Source organism: Dreissena polymorpha, chromosome 13, assembly GCF_020536995.1.
Source record: "Dreissena polymorpha isolate Duluth1 chromosome 13, UMN_Dpol_1.0, whole genome shotgun sequence".
NCBI lineage: Eukaryota > Metazoa > Mollusca > Bivalvia > Myida > Dreissenidae > Dreissena > Dreissena polymorpha.
The window spans coordinates 68,644,248-68,665,212 of record NC_068367.1 but is presented as its reverse complement, the minus strand read 5'-3'; the positions used below and the strand labels follow the sequence as shown (position 1 = coordinate 68,665,212).

Below are 20,965 nucleotides of genomic sequence, written 5' to 3'. Positions count from 1 at the left end.
CTTGAGATAAAACCATGCGATTTGTATCATCTTGTTCAGTGAGATATTAGCTATAAATTACACGCTGATAAATTTTCCATAGCATTTATGCGTGTGTCTGAAAATCGCAGATGTTTGATTTGAAAACGAGTCGGTGAATAGAAAACTTTTTTGTACTCATTGATATTGGGGTGATTTGAACATCTGCTTGTACAGAATTTAATTCTGCGCATTTTGATACCACATACTCGATAGTGTGTTGAAAATTGGCTTCACTATAGACCGAAAACCATTTTGCTTAAAACACGCCTTTGACAAATTCTTCATTAAAACACAACGTCATCTCATTGAATCTGTTAAAGACTAGTGTACAGCGAAATGCGTTTTACAAAAAAGTTGAGGTCGTGTTTTCTCTTTAATCATTTAACCGATCTGCATAACATTTTCGCAATAACATGAAACACGATAATAGCAACAAGTTTTGTGGGGATCATTTTTTGTTAACATATTCGCATATAGAAGAAATTCTTAGCTTTTCGCATGAAAATCACTTCGCTTACAAGAAAAAAACTTCCCATTTAAGACAAGTACATAGCAATTGATACCATTCGATAGGGAATTCTGTTCTGCACATTTTGATGTATGATACTCCACAATAGGTCTAATTACAAGAATACTGCTGAGAGAAAACGCATTCGTGCTTATAGAAATTTTGAACTTTAAAGTATCGAGTTAAACCGAACGTCGTTAGATAGCGAATAGTTGATAAAACTGTGTTTGTATCGAAGCGGTTTATTTTAACTGTCACAATAACGCGTGAACGCATTTCGATGAAATTTTCACAATCATAACCAGCAAATAAACAGGAACAATAAGAGTTTAAATATTTTGCAAGTTGATAAGTGGATATATGTCAAAATTTCTGTTTATTGGTAAAACTTGGGTTGATATGAAGAAAAGATTTTCATTTCGCAATATGATACAGTAATATTTGCATCATGCGATGGGGAATTTATTTCTGTGCATTTTGGTGTAACATACTTCATATGTTTTTGTAAAACGCTGCAGTTATACGGGCAGAAAACCATATCACAACAAACACACATTTCGTGAATCGTAATTTTGACCCTTCGATGTCAGTGCAAATCGACGACGTCATTTCAATAAATCTCATCCACAGTACAGGGGGAGTTTACATATTATCGACGATAGCAAACTGAGTTTCTTTGCAACTGATTTAACACGAATATCTGTGAAACCCGATGTCCAAATTCAATAAAATTTTCACCAGATTAACTGAAATTTCGATGCGCTCATACTGATACTATTTGTTCATACAAAATCGAATGCGCGAGTTATGAAATTTTGATTTTAACGCAGATTTTATTGATATTTCAAATTTACGAGAACAATTGTACACATAACCATACTATTTGTATATGAGTGTGTAGGCGCCAGTGTGCTGAACATTTTGATATATGTGGTTGAATATTTGTTTACTATATCTTCGTTGTATTGGCACTAAACTCACAAAACAGAGTTGAAAAAATCACAACGCGATAGTCGCTCCTCAATAGAAATCATATCGAGCTGCTTTCGTCAGTCGAACGTCATGAAAACATTTGAGTTCTCGGAATTGAAAATAAATATTGAATTGTTCAGGCTATGTAGAAAACTAAATGGGTATACGGGAATATTTTGTGCTGATGTTAAATGTTCAGTAATAAATATTTTGATGGATTACTCACATATTTGATATGATCTAGGATTATTTCAGAATGATAGGTTAGTAAATCTATGTTTGACTAGATTTTTTTATATACTCGCCTTTTGTCGTTTTAACATTGACTATAAAAATCTGCGTTGAGTACGCCTCATAACAAGATTTGAGACCTAAAGACCATGGATTTGCTTTAACTCGAAGGAAATACTGGATGGATTGTACGGACTCATGCTTATCAATTTTTATGCCCATTCAAGCTGTGAGTGTGAATATTTCGGCTTGTATGGTCATGAAAAAATATCATCACAAAGTCAATATTGCTAGGATTTTTGCAATGGTAAGTATGATTTTTAGATTTCTCATCAAATACACATTCGATCGTAACTCAAATCATGAAGAATAAACATTTTCAATGTGCTTTTCTGTCATTCTTCGTTTGGTCGTTGAAGGGTTCGGACGTGTTTTTCGAAGCTCTCGACGTCGTGACCTCATTATAATTTGAACTGCGCGGGTAAAGAACGCTCAGTTGCGACTTGGATATTGACCAATACGGACGTGTTTTTAAAGCGCTCTGAAAAAAGTTTTGACTTTTAAATTTTTTTTACTACGACAGAATCTTAGTTGACTGATGGTCTTTGACAAAGACAGACTTGTTTTTGTGAGCTCTGAAAAAAATTTGACTTTGAAATATTTTTACGATTAAAAAGTTTCAGTTGACTTTTGAACGTTGACGAAGACGGACGTACTTTCGTGAGCTCTGACTATTGATGAAAAGTTTTCGCGTTATAGAATAGCGACTTGGTACTCAGGTTGTTGAATGACTGGATGACTGAAGTGTTAGGTTATTGTTATGAGATAACAACTTGACTTTGACTTGAGTTGTGAAATGAAATCATACTCTTATGCGATGTTAACTTTTGAACGTTTAGTATTGACTGACAACGAAATTTTGTGAGCGTTATATATGAAATGTTTGACTTACATTAATTTTTTTGAACGACTTGACTTCACTTTAAGTTTTGACATCGGACTGATCGGACGTGTTTTTTTAAGCTCTGACTGTTGTGAATAATTAAATTTATGTTGTGGTGTCAAGCGATTGACTGTCAGTTGAGGTTCAGATGTCGAGCTGTGCGGACGTGTTCATCGAGCTGCTGTCTACAAAAAACGTGAGTACAAATTTTTTTCGTTTTACTGTTTACAAGTTGCGTGATGATGTATGATGGTTGTAATGTGTTGGGTAGAAATTACTCAGTGCTGATACAGTGTCGATATGTTGTGATGAGCGATAATAGTGGATGATGGTGGAACAGAATATTCATTGAGCTATTTTGAGGAAGCGAACATATGATGGAAAAATGTTGCAAAAATATTAAATGCATGTGCTTATATGTACTAAATATGATATTGCTTTACTTGTATTTGCATGCTGTTAACATTTCTATTTTATTCCAGTGGGCTGTGGTGAGTATTGCAGATTTAACTTGTATGTGTGGTTTTTAGTTAACGATGCTTAATGAAAACTGTTATTGTACACTTAGTATGGAATGATGTGAATGATGATATGATGGGTAGAATTAATCAGTGCTTGTGTCTAGAAATGCTGAATGTTTATTGAAAAGGCTAAATGCTAGCCAGTACTAAGAGTTGAGCTACCGTGGGAATGTGAAACGAACTGATGGTGTAATATGATGGTGTATTGACATACTTTTCTTATATGTACTAAATATGATATTGCTTTACTTGTATTTGCATGCTGTTAACATTTCTATTTTGTTCCAGTGTGCTGTGGTGAGTACTGTAGATATTACTTGATTTTTAGTGTCTATGAATGCTGATGTATGATAGCTATAGCATGAGCTCAATGCTAACCAGTATTATGAGTTGATGTATTGTGGTGATGCTAATCGAACTGATGATGTAACATGATGGTGAACACTTACTGAATGCATAAAATTTATTGAATTGCATTTGTTGATATGCACTATAATATGATAAATGTATTGCTTAACATGTATATTTCATGATGTTTAATTTCAGTGGGCTGTGGTGAGTACTGTAGATTGTATTGCCTATGTATAGAATTCAATAAAAGATTATGACTGAAAACTGCTTTTGATTCTTTTTGAACAGTTTTAGGGACTATAAGTCTATAACAAAAATATGTCGGTTGGCGTTCATACAGCAATGTTTTGAGTAGTACAGAAATGTTTCTACGTTTGTGGTCGCCAGTTGTCTGTGATGTGTAAAGTGAAAAATACACGGAGCTTTGAATACAACAAACAGTTACTGTTTTAACACAGATTGTGTGCTATGCATTTTTCGATGTAGATCTTTTTCAGATTTGACATGAAATGTAGACCTGACATTTGAACAGAGCTGGGAAACGAAAAGGTAAGTTTGTTAAATTTCACAATGAACACTTGTGTTTTGACAAAAGAAGAGATAAAGTGAGTTTTGTCATCATCATGGTTTCTTTCAGAGTATAACTCGTGAACAGATGAAAACCTATTTTTTGCTAGATTTTCATGTACTCTTTATTTGGATGATAAGTATGTCAGTAACTCAAAATCATACGGCTAGTACAGTATGGAACATGAATGCTTTGTTCAGATTTTCAGATGTGTGCTGGCAGTTCAAGTCTGGCAGCTGAAGTGAACAGTCGTGTTTTCTGGAGCTCCAACAATATGCTAGAAGGTAAGTAACTATGTTTGTTTTGCATTGCATGTTTTTATATGTTTCAGACTTTCAAGCAGAGATGTCATGCTGACTGGAGTTGAGCACAGGGCAGTGACAAAGTGAAAGGTAAGTACTTTTGACTGAATGTTTGTTCTATGCATGTTTTGTTTTAATACATTTCAGGAGTGCTTATCCAGTGATGATATGACAGTTGGAGTGAACAGTGGAGCCAAGCAGTCTTGTTTTTAGAGCTACTCAACAAGCCTTGAAGGTAAGTTTAGAATTTCTCAATGTTAGTGAATTGAAGTACTGTCACTTGCTTTTGGACAGTCGAACAGAACAGACGTGGTTGCGAGAGCTCTCATATCTGTTGTGTTAAACTGTTTTTATGATATGTTATGTTTGTTTGTTTGTTTGTGATGTACTATTTTTCAGATGCTGATGGCAGTGATGGGTTTTCAAGCTGACCTGAACAGAAAAGCACTCATATGGTAAGTACAAAATAGTTGTTATATGGGATGTTTTGTGCATGCTTTTATGTTTCAGGTGTACTTGCTGACAGCGACGAAGACGAATCAAGAAGAGGAACATTGTTGAGAAAGTGATTGGGACTTGCAAACAGGGTAAGTGTAACACTTGTGTTTGTTTAATTTGTAACATGCGTGCTTTGCTCTGTTTCAGATTTCACATGCAGAAATTAAACAGGATTTCAACTGCTGAGACACAATTCATCAAAAGTAAGGTAAGTTTTAATTCATTGATTTGAGTTGTACAATGTGTTCTTTACTTTATTTCAGATTCGAGTCACTGGTTTACACATGGAAGAAGATTTCCACGTCTGTTACTCAACTCTACAGAAGCAAGGTAAGTCGATCAAATTTTTGTTTTCATTGACTGCTGTAATGTGATGGTAAACTTATGCTATTTTTCATGTGTGCTATGCAGAGATGGAGAATTCAATTTTAAGAAAGATTAACTGCTGCAGCTTAGCTCTGCTCTGTGTTGATTTTTGTTCAAAAACGTTTAAAATGTATGTGTGTTTTCAGATGTTTTGTTTCAGTTGATGTCCAGATGGCAAGCAGTACAGACGTGTTTCTTGGAGCTGCCAAACAGTGAGTACAAACGTTTTATATTTTTCAGTTGTTTACTCATAGAAGTCTGTGAAAGATGATAACAAGGGTTGAATTGCACAGTACTTGTGTCTAAAAATGCTGATGTGTGACGGTTTACTGAAAAGGGTAAATGCTAGCCAGTAACACTTGAGCAACCGTGGGATGTCGAACTAACTGATGATGTACTATGATGGTGAACACTTACTATGTGTATCGAAATGCTTTTGTTGTTATTTATTATAGACGATTTGATATTGGTTAACATTTGTTTGCATGCTGTTAACATTTCTATTTCATTTCAGTTGGCTGTGGTGAGTATTGTAGTATACATTTGTTTCAATAAATCATGATGAATGAAAACTGATTTCGATTCTTTTTTACAGTTTTAGGGATTATCACTCTATAACAACTCTGTCGGTTGGTATTCATGAGTGTGAGCTTAATACAGCAATGTTTGAGTAATACAAAAAATGTATGTACTCTTTTGTGGTCGCCAGTTGTCTGTGATATGTATAGTAAAAAAAACACAACACAAAGCTATGAAGCATACAATTGTTTCAAGGTTTTATCAATAATTGTGTACTGTGCATGTTTTGATTTAGTTCGTTTCAGATATGACATGACCTGAATATTTGACAGTCGAACAGAGCTGAGCATTGCAGAAAGGTAAGTGTTTTGTTTGATATTTACCATGCATACTTTGCTTTGCTCTGTTTCAGATTCACATGCAGAAAAGGTCTCATAGTAGCCTCAACTGTGAATAAGGATATCAACTGCTGTGACTAAACTGTTGAAGAAGGGTAAGTGGAACAATGTGTTTGTTTTATAAGTACCATGTATGCTTTATTTTGCTCTGTTTCAGAGTAGACATACAAACAGTGTCTTGCTTTGCATGCTATTTTTCAGGTCTCTCATGCAGTGAGGGAAAAGAAAAAGATTTCAATAAAGAATCACTGCTGCAACTCAGCTCTTTAAACAAGGTAAGTGTTTACTATGTTGTATACAAAATGTTTCTCTTTCTTACTATGTTTCAGGTTAACATTGCAGAGATGTTTTGACAGCTTGTGACAGAAAAGAAATTCAGCAGCTGTGTCTTGACTGTAGCCACAAGGTAAGTCGAAACAAATATACTGGTTTGTATGTTGTGTTGTTATGCCCTTCTATGTTTCAGACTTACATTGCTGTGACTGTTCCACAGTGGGTCAAAAAAGAGACGAATACAGGTTTCAAGAAGAAAATTGGCTGTTAAAACTCTGCACAAAATATGAGGTAAGTGAACTACTCTTTTGGTTTGTGTTGTGCTTTGTTCTGCTTAACTATTTTTCAGATTTGAGTGGTGGGTCGTTACAGAGCAGACTTTTTGACAAGTGAGAAATTGAGAAACAGAGAATGATTCAAGATCAGCTAGGTAAGTCTTGATTATTATGCATTGCTAAATGTTGTTTTCATTCCAGTATGGCTGTGGTAAGTACACAAACTTTCTATAATTTAATATTGAACTGTTTTTATGACCTGTATTCTGCATTGTAAAATGTCTGTTTTTCATTTCAGTATCCTGTGGTAAGTACAATTGCCTTCTTTAATTTTCATATTGAACTGTTTTGATGACTTGTATACTACTATGCAATGCTTAATGTTTTTTTCATTTCAGTAGCCTGTTGGTAAGTACACTAACTTTCTATAATTTCATAGTGAATTGTTTTGATGACCTGTATTCTGCATTGTAAAATGTGTTTCTTTTTCATTTCAGTATGGCTGTGGTAAGTACAATTGCCTTTCATATTGAACTGTTTTGATGACCTGTATTTTGCATTGTAAAATGTGTTTCTTTTTCATTTCAGTATGGCTGTGGTAAGTACACAAACTTTCTTTAATTTTCATATTGAACTGTTTTGATGACTTGTATTCTGCTATACAAAATGTGCTTTTTTCAATTTCAGGTCAGCAATGGTAAGTATAGTGTGTTTTTTTATGTATAATTTTGTATACATATTGTTTTTTTCATCATAGCATGTCTTTTATATTTATGCTTTGTGTAAGTAAAATGTTCATTAAATCATTCTTATCTTCAAACTAAAAATGTATTGTGCTATGCAAAATGTCTGTATGATTTCAGTTGCCAGAGGTGAGTACCATTACAGTTGAAAAGTTAGTTTTGTTTAGTTAAAGTTTTGGTTCACAGTTCTGTTTGTTATTTGGCAAAATTTACATGTATGCATTGAGTCTTGATTTCAGCTAGATTGTGGACTGAAGAAGATTGCCAGCAGAGGGATTGGATACAAGATACAAAGTAAGTACTGAGTTTCTTACTAAAAGTTTTGAGTTGTATTCATCGTGTGTTAATATGCTATGATTGCTATGAACATGACTTTTGTATTTCAGCGAAGACAACATAGGTAAGTAAAATTGTTATCTGTTTCATGTTTACTGTTACAGTTCAATATTGTGTTTATAAATTGTAAGTTGTACAAACACATTCAAAAGTTTCTGATCATGCTTTCGATTTCATTTCAGCTTTACTGCTGGACGAGTGTTCTCTACTACTAGACGTGTCAGGTTTACTACCAGGCGAGCAGTGACAACAAGGCGCCTTTGTGGAAACAACACAACAAAAAAGTGAGTATTAGTTGAACAATTGATTGAAATTGTTTTACTGTATGTTATACTTAAATGCAAAATTGTGCACATAAATTGTAAGTTGTACAATTACAATGAAAGTTTCTGATCATGCTTTCTATTTCATTTCAGCTGTACTGCTAGACGAGCAGTGACAGAAAGGCGCCTGAACATGCAACACAAAACAAAAAAGTAAGTATCAGTTAAACAGTTGGTAGAGTTGTGTGTTTTTCTTTAGCAGTTTGTGTTTACTATTTTATTTGATACATGGTATATTACACATGCATGTTTTTATCATTTCAGGCTGTTTACTTTCATCGTTTACTGTTTAACACAATTTGCTTTTCTATTTTCAGTGCCAATATACAAACCTTGATGTGGACACCGAGTAGTCAATACATACGTGTGGCGTACAGCTGCGACAAAACCGTGGGTCCATCGCACCGATAACTCGAATATTGGCCCGCGTATGGACATCAGTGCAACTTTGTGAATCCATGTAACTTTGTGAATCCATGTAACATTGCGAATATGTGTCGATCGAAAAATGTGTACATTCTGCACTGAAACGAACTCGGTGTTGCAAGTGGCAAGTGTTGACAGTGTGTATGTTTATGTTTATGTTTTTACATGAAAAATAAAGGAGATTGTTCTCCTACCTTTTTTTTCCTTGTTTTATTGTGCTGGCCAGCAATATTGATGTATTGATGTATGTGTTTGTGTTTAAACTATGCAATACCAAAATCAAACAAAAAATAAACATTAACAGTCATTAACTGTGTTTGGGCGGCCGAGGGGTTTAAGACTCCACAAGTGTGAAGCGCACTGATAGCACTTGGGGGTAAACACCTCGGTATTTCGGTGCTAAAATGTTTTCACGGTGCTTATTTTGACGCACTGTTAGAACTACCAACCAGTAAATGATTGCTTGATTTATAAAACAAATATTCAGTCTCTACTTTGGCACAAGAGACTCTAAGTATCAAATACCAACAATTTAGACGCAGACAATCACATGGTGGTACACCAGTCCGAATATACTCATTGCTCTAGCCAGGATTGCAAATTACTTGTGTTGACTAGCAAGGCTCCCTAGTAACGGAGCAGTGTTACTGGCGTTTTTTGGGTCGATAGTGCTTAGGTGAGGTTTTGCTCGAATCGGGAGCGGGTCACTCGCTTGGGCGAGTTAGTTTTCGCTCGTAGTTTCCAATCTGGCTAGATCAATGTAAGGTTGTCGTTGACTGCTATTTGGCAAGCAGAAAGACAACAGCGGTTAATTAACTGAGTATGGGCGACCGAGGTATGTAGGTGTCAATAGACCGACTCCACAAGTTGCGAAGCGAACCGATAGCACTTGAGGGGAAACGCCTCGGTTTTCGGTTCTAACATGTGTTATCCATGCAGTCGTTATACTCTGGCAAGGCTCCTCAATCTATCGCGAGGGACACTCATTATTGCCCGCAAGCTTTAGAACCTGACGTGGGTCGATGCGTATGCGAGTCCGAGAACGCGATTGCATTTGATAAGGCTACCAACCAGTTAATGATTGCATGATCTATAAAACCAATTTTAAGTCTACTTGGGCACAAGAGATTCCAAGTACCAAAATACCAACAATTAACAAGCAGACGCTTTTCAAAACTATGACCGCTGAGATTGATAGTCAGATGGAGTCCTGCCCATTTAGCTGTGTAGCGGTCTAGGGCGGGGTTGCAAGTCAATACGAAATGAGGCGCTATAAAGCAACTCGTCCCCGTTATGACCGTCAATACTTTCGACACTATCTGGGAATCCTTTCAACACCACATTGTTGCGCTGTTGGAAGGGTGGTAGGCACGCATGGTGACATGCCTGTGCTTTGCTATGCGACACCATGGTATTTTCGTACGGTGACACGAAATATCTTAATCTGGCTCTCTCAGAAACGCAGGCACGCGTTGAACGAACCTGACCGATGACCGAGCAATAACATTTCTATTAAGTGCTTCAATGCACAAAGTCTGCTAGGGCTGGGGTGGGAAGGCGACTTCTCTTGTACTCAGACAAGAGGAACGGTCACAAGTCCGTGAAAACGCCGAGTGACACCACTAGCTTTCAATCGTACAAAGCAAAAAACTTTCAAACTTTAGTTTGAGGTGAAATGATAAAAAAACTATATAAACAACTAACCGTTATAAGATATTTGCCATATGGACACAAACTATGCTACTCAATGTTGCGTTGAACATTAATTGCGCCTTACGAACTACTCGTGTTGAAACTAACATTGAGTGACTCGTAAACTTAAAGCAGTTACTCGCTTTTGACTGCATACACATTTTGTACAACGGCTCGTTATTGGTATAACTTGTCTTTCAATGAGACACATTAACACAAACGTTCAACAGTATTTAGGCTTTATATTGCGCTTGTAGAATATACGAACAAAACACACTATATAAATGACGTTTAGGGATTATTTTGACTTTCCATTTGAGATGATATGATGAAAAAGTATATACATCAGTTTAAGCGACTTTCATGACATTCACCACATGGCCATAAACTTGCGTTATTCAATGAAATGTTAAAATTTCGCTAGCAAAATAAATAAAAACTATATACGCAGTTTCATAACTTTCGATGTATGATCATGAAGTTTGAAATTGTGCAAAGCAATTTTGCGTTAAAAGTTGCATGCAGTTTAAAACCTGAAACATTTCGCTACACTTCAACCGTATTCAACACTCAAGAACTCAATTGTTTGTACAGAACAATACGAATGTTCCCATTTTGAAACGACAGTCAAGTAACACAACCGCTTGAATGTTTTGAAAAGCAGTATCGCTTCATCGCTATGATTTGGTTGTGAGATGTAATATATAGTATAGTAGCATCAATGTTACAGACCCGTAAGCATATTCATACACCTGCTTTAATATTTCGGAAAGCAGTATTACTTCAATGATATGGTTTGGTTATAAGATACAATATATGATGTATTGATGTAACAGATCTGTATGCACATGTTAAACAACTACTTGGTTAGTTTGGAAAGCAGTGTCGCTTCAATGCTGCGTCAAAACATTTCTGCAAGATGTGAAAAATATCTATTTGAATGGGATTTCTGAGGTTTAGCCATCGCCGAAAGGCCAATGTTTCGTCATGTATGTATGACAAAAGTTACTGATATATTTGCTAGTATGCTAGTCCGTATTGCATATCGCAAGGTGGTAAAGCGGCTCTTTTCATTTCGCTGTGAAAAGAACGGTCACAAGCCCGTACAAACGCTGAGTGACACCTCTTGATCATGTAGCTTGTATGAAACGTGTTTATACAACCACAGTAGTTCAAAGCAGAACGCTTTTCCTTCTTCGAGGGAGAAGAAATCTGGGTGCAAGTCCCGGCTTTGGTTATAACACGAATACTACTCGCTGCTCAATAGCAATATTCATACTCTTACACAGTCAATATAATCTCGGGACCAAATGCCACTAGGCTCGATTTTGAGTTGCTACACTCATGATAAAAATGAACCAACACATTGACATTGAGTACGTGATTAAAATGTACCAGCAATTTTTCGCTAATCGGTATGTAGTAAAACTATTTGACAAATCTACGTTATAACTAGCACAGTTAAAATTTAACGTTTAAGCATTCGCTGATAATAGGCATGCAATAGCAATCCAACGCTGAAATGACTCACACTCCTACGCAATTAATTTTATCGCGGGACCAAATACCCATAGGCTCGATTTCGAGTTGCTGCACTCACAATTAAAATGAACCAACAAATTGTCATCGAGTACATGATTGAAATGTACCAGCAATTATTCGCTGATAAAAGGCACGCAATAGCTATTAAATTCTGAAATGATTCTGAAATGATTCACACACCTACACAGGCAATTTTATCGCGGGACCAAATGCCACTAGGTTCGATTTTGAGTTGCTGCTCGTGTTTTGCTGCTCGAGTTTTGTTTTGTATTTCACATGAAACGATATTTGAAAGCTGCTCGTGTGTTTGTTAACAAAATACCTTGCTACATTGTTTCTCATATGAAAGGATATTTGAAAGCTCTCGTGTGTTTATTGACAAAATACCTTGCTACATTGCATTTCACATGAAACGATATTTGAAAGCTGCTCGTGTTTTGCTGGTTCTGAGTTTTGCATGATGATGTTTATGATTATGAATATGATGATGATATATGATTATGATGATATATGATTATTCTCATCGCGCAAGTAAAACTGCTTTTCGTAGTCTATGGGTGTTAGTGTAAACAAAATACCTAGCTTCATTGTTTTTTACTAGTAACGATATTTGAAAGTTTGATATGTTTTTTGAGCAAATGTGTGTTGCAAGTTTTGTTAAATTTGATATCACTGTTTTGATACTACGTTTCTCATACCATTACTGGGTTTGTGATAATTTGTATTCAGTACAACATATTCATGGTTTGCAACAAACGGGTTGTTAAAACAACAATCGCATTGACATTGTTTTGCAGCACATGATGATAGTTTGAATAAAGATGTGTTTTCATACATAATGTGGTGAGTCTGCCGTTCATTCATCCGATAAAATGTATAGTGTGTTAAACAAAGCATATGATATTCATGAAAACAAAAAAGAACTGAAACTAACATTTATTTTGCCAATATTACATATCAATTCGCAAAAAGCCGCAATGTGGAAACCATTTTTCATGCTCAACCCACGGGTCGTCATCTGGGTTCCACCCATAGAGTTCTCCTCCGCACCAAAAACATTTACATCGATCACCATTTCCAGTGTACAACAACCCAGCGGCCGCTAATGCTCGCGGAGTTTGTCTAACTTGTTCAGGCCATCCTCTGTAAGACCGCAGCCTCGTTAGTTCGTCTGCCCAGTCTCGATACTTTGGCTCTGTGATTACTTCTTCAGCTCCTTGGTTTGAAACGACGGAGGACACAAATGTTATCATTGCCCTGTTTCTTGCATTATGTGACTGCACAGTTTGTGTTGGTTGCTTAACTTTGTTTGCAGACGGTATAGGTATATTTCCACATTCATAGCCAAACGCGAAAGGACATTCGGGACAATATTTCCTGTGTTCATTTGCCACGACATCACCTACACGAAAGCTAGCCAAACAGGCTCTACAAAATACGCACTGAATACGGTCTGATACATGGAGATACATAAACCCATTTTTTGCTGCATCTTCCTTAGTCACATTTGCCCAATGTGGCCAGTCGTGATACGTTGAAAGTCTCTCACTCTCACTGTAAAAGTGAAAATAAAATTCTCGTGGATCGGGGGCATAGTCTTCTGCTTCTTCGTCGTCAGTGCTTTCGTCGTCCATCATTCCGTTTTGGTGGCGAGTATAACTACTGGCATAGTCCCAACTTTCACATTCGATAGCATTGCTTAATCCTAAACCTGTTTCATCCATAGCCCTCAATGAAATAAAATGCGTTCCACTTATTTCTTATGAATGCTTATATAGAAATTATCTTGTTCTGGCTAAAAAAGCGTATATAGAGTACCGTATAACATTTCTCTCCCATAACACACAATCATGTCGATCAACACAATACCCACTGACAAGGATCTGGCAAATATATCAGCTTGCATTGGCGAAGGATGGGAATTGTTGTCGGTGTATCTAAACATAAATGAACAGATGGATGTCGACGGGTCAAGAGTCTACAAAATATTTCACATTCTCCGATCCTGGAAACGACAGAAAAATGAAACCATGAAATTGTTACTGAAATCATTAGTTGAAGCTGAAAACACTATTGTTGTTGATTGGGAGTTGATGAGAAAAATTCTTGGCTATGGCAAAGAAGTTCTATTGTTGTAAGTAAAAAGTTGAACAATAAATTGAAAACAACTCACATGCTGTCTTTGTTTTTTTATTCACATGTTGCTTTGTATTCAAACATAATATGTCTAATCTCAATGCATTGATAGACCTTAACTATGGTAAACATGTTATTATCGTTTAGAACTTCGAAGCAAAAACATGTCACGTAAAAGCAATGATAACTCGGCTGATATGGAAGAATTCCTAGCGAATATTGTCTGTCCTAGCGATGACTCAACGACAAGGGTGTCATGTATACCAAGACAGAAAACGATGACTTGTCAAAAAATTAAGATGGAAGGCAAGGAGTTCACGATCGAAGACATTTGTCAGATACTGCGAAACAATGTCGGAATAATACTGGATCCAAGGCCACGAAATAAGCACCAAAACATGTTACATAAAAGAATTAGCTCATTGGAAAGATGGAATGGACGAACTAAGAAAACCATATCAAACATGGATATAGCCATGGCTGGATTTTACTATGAAAAATCTATCGACTGTCTTAGGTGTTTTCACTGTTTAGTGATACTTCCATCGCGTGGTACGCGGACAGATATTTGGGAGGAGCACGCTGAAATATTTCCATTTTGTGGGCATGTTCGGCAATGCAAGGGTGACACTTTCATTGAGAGTGTCCTAACACAGTCAAACGAACTTGAGTTATGCAGTGCAGTTGATTTTTTGGAAGAAGGAAACGAATCAGCAAATGGACATTGTTCAACAACCTTGATGAAACATGATAACGGCGCATCTTTTGTCATCGATAACAACATCAAGAGTCCAATTGATCTCAAAAGTATTGTGGAAGAAAACACGCAAATGTCTAACAACATTCTATGCAAAGTTTGCTTGGCTGAACAGTGTTCCATTATCATCATTCCGTGCTCGCACTTCGCCGTCTGTGGGCAATGCATAACAGCATTGGAAAATTGTCCACTTTGTAGGTCAACTATAAAAGGAACAATACGGGCACAGCTAGCCTAATGCCGTTTGAAAACAACTAACATTCTTTGTTTGTTTAGTTTTTTTTTGTACGTTGTTTCTCGCGTAGAAACGTATAAAAGACTTCAGATGTTGTCAAATATGTCATTACAGTTCTAACTTCCGAAGCGCAAACATGTCCAATGAAAGCAATAACGTTTCGTCTGAATCAACTATCATGGATGAGAATCAGTTAACATGTGCTGGTAAGTTTTTTTTTTCAGTTGTGTTTGTTGTTTGTATTGAAATGTATTTCACATGTGCTGTACTAAACGATTGTTATTGTTTGTTACAGATGTGGAGGTCGATCTGCTGTTTTGGGAAGAACTCGAATCCTACCTTGGCGAGATACACGACGAACAAGAAAAACAAGGTATGCTATGTTCGAAAATTGTATGATTTGTTTTTCAAAATGATATCCATACTACATTGCAATAACTGTTTTATTTCTCATTTCAGTGACAGATCATTCTACTGCGATGGACGAAGAAATCGCCAGTTTTCAACTACCATCGCCTTGGGAAGAATATGTCTTGAGCCAGATAGACGACCTTGATGTTGAAGTGGCGTATGCTCTTGCACAGCAAGATATTGACAATCAGAATGCGTGTATCATTTTTGAGGAAAAATAAAATCACAAAACTAGTACATATTTGTTGAGTTGTTTCTTCATGGGTTAATCAGTGTAACATATAGCTTCAACGCAACAACATGTCACAAAACAACGACACAACTATCACTTTAGATATTTGGCTGGAGAAAGAAAAGAAACTCACATGTCAAATTCAAACGTTGCGAAAAGCGATACAACAAAAACAGCTTTGCGAAATTTGTTTTTGGTCAGAAAAAAGCATTGCTTTGATTCCTTGTGGTCACACATTTTGTGATGATTGTACAATTCGTATGATGGATAAACAGACGTGTGCTATGTGCCGTGCAGATATTTTTGAAACGATTCGAATCTACATTTGATTGATTTGTGAAAAAAAGATATATGTTCTTGTCCAATGTTTAGGTTATTGAACGAAACGAACAATGGAGGTTCCAGATTTCCAAACTGATAAAAACAATTTGAGGTATTTTCAAGCAAGACTACGAACGTTTCAAGATTGGCCATCCCAAATTAGACCTGACAAATATGCACTAGCTCACAGCGGGTTTGTATACCTCGGCAAATCTGACAGGGTGAAATGCTTTTGCTGCGGTATCGAATGCCACGAATGGAAAACAGACGACAATGCTTGGCTAGAACATCAAAAACATTCTCCGAATTGCGAATACATAAACATGGTTGGGTTTGCTCCAGCGATCGAAAAGAAACAATTTCACTTCGGTTCTGGTTCGATGACAGGATCTAATCTGTTTGTTAAGCCTTTGTGTGTTCAACCATAAAATGCATGCATGTTACCATGTATCGTAAATAAATGTGTTCTACTCAACATTTGCGTTTGTTTGTAGCAGAGCTAAAAAACCTGACTAGCAAATACAGTACAACACTTGTGTAAGATTACAACATATTTTATTCGCACACAAAATTCATCGCTTGAACAACCAGTAATCAAATATCAAGCATAACTTGAACTCAAATGGGTCATTCTGCAAAAAGCTATCGAAGAAGACGCATCTCGAAATACTTTGCAATGTTTGTTGTACCGCAAACTGAGGATTGGGAGAGAGAGTTGTTCCACATTCCAGAAACGGAAAATTGGGACGAGGAAATACGACAGAACGAACCAGGTATGTTTGTTGACAATTTTTGTTTATTTATTTGTTTCGTTTCACAAATATTGTTTATCAAATGTTTTTACGATGTCTTCTTGTCTATTTTCAGAGCAAACCCAGACGGTTTTTCATGCCTTGCCAGACATCGTGTGGACGGACGACTACGTTTACGAGCATATTTGCTGGATATGCGAAGATATGAAATGCAATGGACACTGTTACGTTGAATAGATTTTTGAAACAAAATTGTGTGTTGTTTTTATCTATGGTATATCGTTTTCCAGCAAGCACTCAGATTGACCATACAAAAGCACACTGGGTTCACTAGTACTTTTCTTTGTACACTTGGTAGCAAACCAAGACAGAAGCGTCATGACAATTGCGCATAGAAAAGATATCAATACGATGATTATAGCCGTATCCATGTTCTATACATAACATTCAACGAAATAGTGCATTGTTATACCAAAAAACGTATATAAGCGCTCAGACACACACTTATTAGGTCATTTGCAAAATGGAAATCGAAGGAGCAACATTTAACATTAGCAGCTCTCTTGTAATGAAAATATGCTTTGGTGATGATTATTGTGTGCCAACCATAACACTGTGTGGACCTCAACAACTAATATTATCGCTTCAAAAGTGGAAAAAACTTACAGAAGAATCAAAATCCATTCTTCTTGTCATTGAGGGCAAAAGTGAAGAATTCGAGTGGTGCTTGGGTGGCTATTTCTATGTAACAATACTCAACAACATCGTAGATATTCGGAAGCGAACCAAAATTCATGGCAAAATTATTGACAGCGACGAAGGAATATTGTTAACGTACAGTGATTTCAGACAATTGATGAAACTCACAAATATTGTTGAACAGTTAGTTCCAGAACTTGTTAACCTGAGGCCGTGTTGGGAAGGTGACGACCACTACAATCAGATTGGAGCTCTGATGTGCCCAGAGTGCAATCCAGACGAGTACCTAGATTGGCTTGAATAAACGTACCATGTTTGCGCTACTTACAGTAACATTTCTTTTGATCAATGAACTTGAGAATCAATTGTATTTGTATCGGCAACGGTCAATGTTGCAAAATGCAGTGGATGTTTTGTCGCAAATTGTTGATTCATATGTTAGACAGAATTCGCCATTCTTTGCTGTTTTGTAGATGAACAATAAAAACTACTGAACATATAACATGCGTTGTTGTTTTTTCGTATAAACATTCTTCATTATAGAATAAACTACAAACTAGAAGGTTTCAAAATGTGTTTCGACATATTCCTAGATTACATTGAAAGTGCTCTTGCAACAAGACGAGATCCAAAAAATCTTGCTACTCGTTTTCCTAGATACAAAGATTGCCTGAAAACATTTCACTCTTGGCCAAAACTGTCAAATCTCAACAAGAGAGCGTTGGCAAACAAGGGCTTCGTTTATTTGTTTGATAGAGTGCAGTGCGTTTATTGCCACAACATATTTCGGGACATTAACGAAACAGACTTGAATCACCAATGTCCTGCGAGGATAGATTTCATGAAGCAATCGATGCTTAAACCAAAATAAGTGTTATGCATGACAATAAATCATACAATACAAAAATAGTGTTCATAGAATTTTATTTGTCACAACATATCAAATCATTTTGCTTTTACGGTAAAATTTCGTTCAATAAACTGTCTAAACAATTCATTAATCAAGTGTTCACTTTTGTTGATTTGCATTCCCGCTTCGATCAATGCGGCCTCTGCTGACTTGTCTTCACTTCTTTTCACATCTGGTATAATGTTCGTTTCTTGCTGAACGGGCGTCACAGGTTTCTGTTCCGACATAACAGGAGATGGTAAGGTTTGTGGAACAATAGGCTGTTGTACAAACGTTGGGGGAATTTGCGTTGGGATACTCTGATACTGTGGTTGATGGTAATACTGAGGCGGTGGGACGTTAACATTTCTTAACATGGGACTAAAAGTTTCTTTCAGCATGTTAGTTTGAGCAGCAAGAAAATCAGTTTGCATTTTTTGCATTTGCTGTTTGAACTCGTTAAGTTCTTCACGAATGTTAGACTCTTTGGAAACAGATGGCAACAAGGTTTCAGCTGCATGAAGTACTGGTTCTTGTTTATATCGTTTTGCAGGTGGCTCCTCATCGGTACCACTATACGTTCGCTTTTGACCTTTCTGTTGGTTTAACGCAGACGCTATTGTGCTTATAAGAGCAAGGGCGCTGGTCATATTTTCGCTATCCATGTTTGTTGTAGACAGATATTCACATGGAATAGCGTTAATAGTTTTTTTCTCCGCACAAATAAACTCGGTGTCGTGATTATCACATAACAGCGCGTCCTTAAATAAGAGCTCGTTTCTTTCACGGCCGTGTTTTAATGCGTTTCTCGAATAACATCCCAATGCTATGAAAATATCATTAGTGCTACTTGCATACCGTTTTGGTTGAACGTTTTGATTTGCATAGCTGTAATTTATTAGCGTGCCTCGCCTTGCACCGAGGTCAACCAGTGCAACGTGTTTTATAGTCAATGACTTTTTATCATGAGAAAGACTGAAACATGGTAAACATGACTTGAGATACAAGAACGGCGAAGGTGTTGCTTTGGTGAAGAAATTGATAAAGTCGTCATTCATTTGATTCTGCACTTCTAGAAACGCAGCGTTATTTATCAAGCCTTTGCAATAAAGACCTCGGCTATCAATTGTCAGCTCGGTCAAAAACCCAACAGTTAGGTCTACTCGAAAATTGACATGCGATACGACTAACGGAATGTTAAAAGTATCATTTGAAGCAATCAGTTGTTTTGCTAGCTCTTTATTCAGGGCATATTTAACATCGCTTTCTTTAACATTAAACAAGCCAAGATAGCCACAAACGTTTATACAAGGGAACATTGTTTCGAATAGTCGTTGTAAAATTTGTCACTAATGTCTTTCTCCCAATGATCGAACAGAACCGCTGGTAGCTTAAAATCGAATCGTATTAAATATTCTGGAGTGCACTGATCGTCTCTATTGAGAAACAGATAAAATACAGATATTGCGATAGTATCTTGGTCGTTTCTGTGATCACGAAATACAAGACACTGTCCAAGAATTTGCTTTCCTCTATCACTCGATAGCAATTCACGTATATAGTTTTATCGATGAAACGTTTACTCACGTCTTGCATGAAGTCATGTAGAGTAATGGATATTGTTTCCTCGTAGCTTTTGATCATAATATCAATCATAGGTTTAGAAATCCAGTTGTATGTTTTTTTGCGTATACATCTGGTTTTCTGTGTTTCAGGAACCACGAAGATAATATCGATACTATATGCTGAGTGCAGCAAAACGTGTATCTTTGTTTCATTCAGTTTGATGCAGTGATCAAATTTATCTGGAGTCAATGAGGTTTTGACTTCACAAATACCATACGCATTTTTGACAAAGTCGTATAGTTTAGAAGGCTTGGTCACAGTTCGTTCTAGCATAAGGTAATCTGGCGTTGCACCAAAACAAGGAATATTGCGAAGCGAATCTTTCCTGATGACACTATGTGTAATTCGGATCAGTTTCGTTGAGATATTTTAGCAAGACCTTTCGCCTAGTTGACCATACGTGTGAAATTCGTATAGGTGGTTTTGATGGTTGAATCCGTATACCAGATGATCATTCCAGTATTTGTCGCGCAAAACTTTAAATGAAGATATGAACAACTTTTGATTTATCGTAATATAGTTGAGGATGTTCTCTTGGCCGAAAAAAATGACGTTTTTATGCTCAACCCAAAATGTATGTTAAACAGATTCCGTATAGACTTTTTGAGGAAAACGTATCTATTGACAAGCAATCATCAGAACTGTACAATATCACATTCCGTCATTGCATGAATCTTTCAGCTCTTCGAACAAACGCGCTCTTGCTATCGCTAAACATGGTTTTCAAATGAACAAGAACAAATACAGTTTGCATTTTAGAGTTATTCGATTTCCCATAGCATCATTAGGATCAACAAGACACAATAATTTGAACAAATCTGGCATTGGAAATGTCATGGTTTAACCACTTTCATGACAAACTTTTGAAAAGGTTTGATTTGAACAGATCTTATATTCGGTGGCTCGTGCCCACTTTTTGCCAACACGTATCCACAAGGCGTAAATTGACAACCCGATATAATCATTTCTGCCATTTCGTTACCCATACTAGTGAATGTTTTGAACAAAATTGAGGAAAAGGTTTTCTCGTTCTTGAAACTTTTGATGATGTCTTCGTATATGTTAGCAATCTCAAATTTGGGCACGAGTATCGGTTTGT

At 36.5% G+C, this 20,965-nt stretch overlaps 1 protein-coding gene and 1 long non-coding RNA gene across 22 annotated transcripts; one reads left to right on the top strand and one right to left on the bottom strand.

Moving 5' to 3' along the window:
- Positions 1–2,240: 2,240 nt before the first annotated feature.
- LOC127854978 (uncharacterized) lies at positions 2,241–9,488 on the top strand. 21 transcript variants are annotated; one of them, XR_008037277.1, is made up of 7 exons: positions 2,241–4,096; positions 4,316–4,399; positions 4,565–5,245; positions 5,442–7,783; positions 8,008–8,109; positions 8,242–8,301; positions 8,466–9,488. It is a non-coding gene; the product is annotated as an uncharacterized LOC127854978 (long non-coding RNA). The 21 variants fall into 21 exon arrangements; XR_008037280.1 differs by having other exon boundaries at positions 2,241–4,399; positions 4,565–4,652; positions 4,817–5,245; XR_008037279.1 differs by having other exon boundaries at positions 2,241–5,004; positions 5,179–5,245; positions 5,442–5,493; positions 5,796–7,783.
- A 3,270-nt stretch (positions 9,489–12,758) lies between these two features.
- On the bottom strand, positions 12,759–13,445 carry LOC127854742 (baculoviral IAP repeat-containing protein 7-like). The gene has a single exon (XM_052389799.1). It carries the CDS (start codon positions 13,443–13,445, stop codon positions 12,759–12,761), a length of 687 nt encoding a protein of 228 aa, XP_052245759.1.
- Between the last annotated feature and the right edge of the window lie 7,520 nt (positions 13,446–20,965).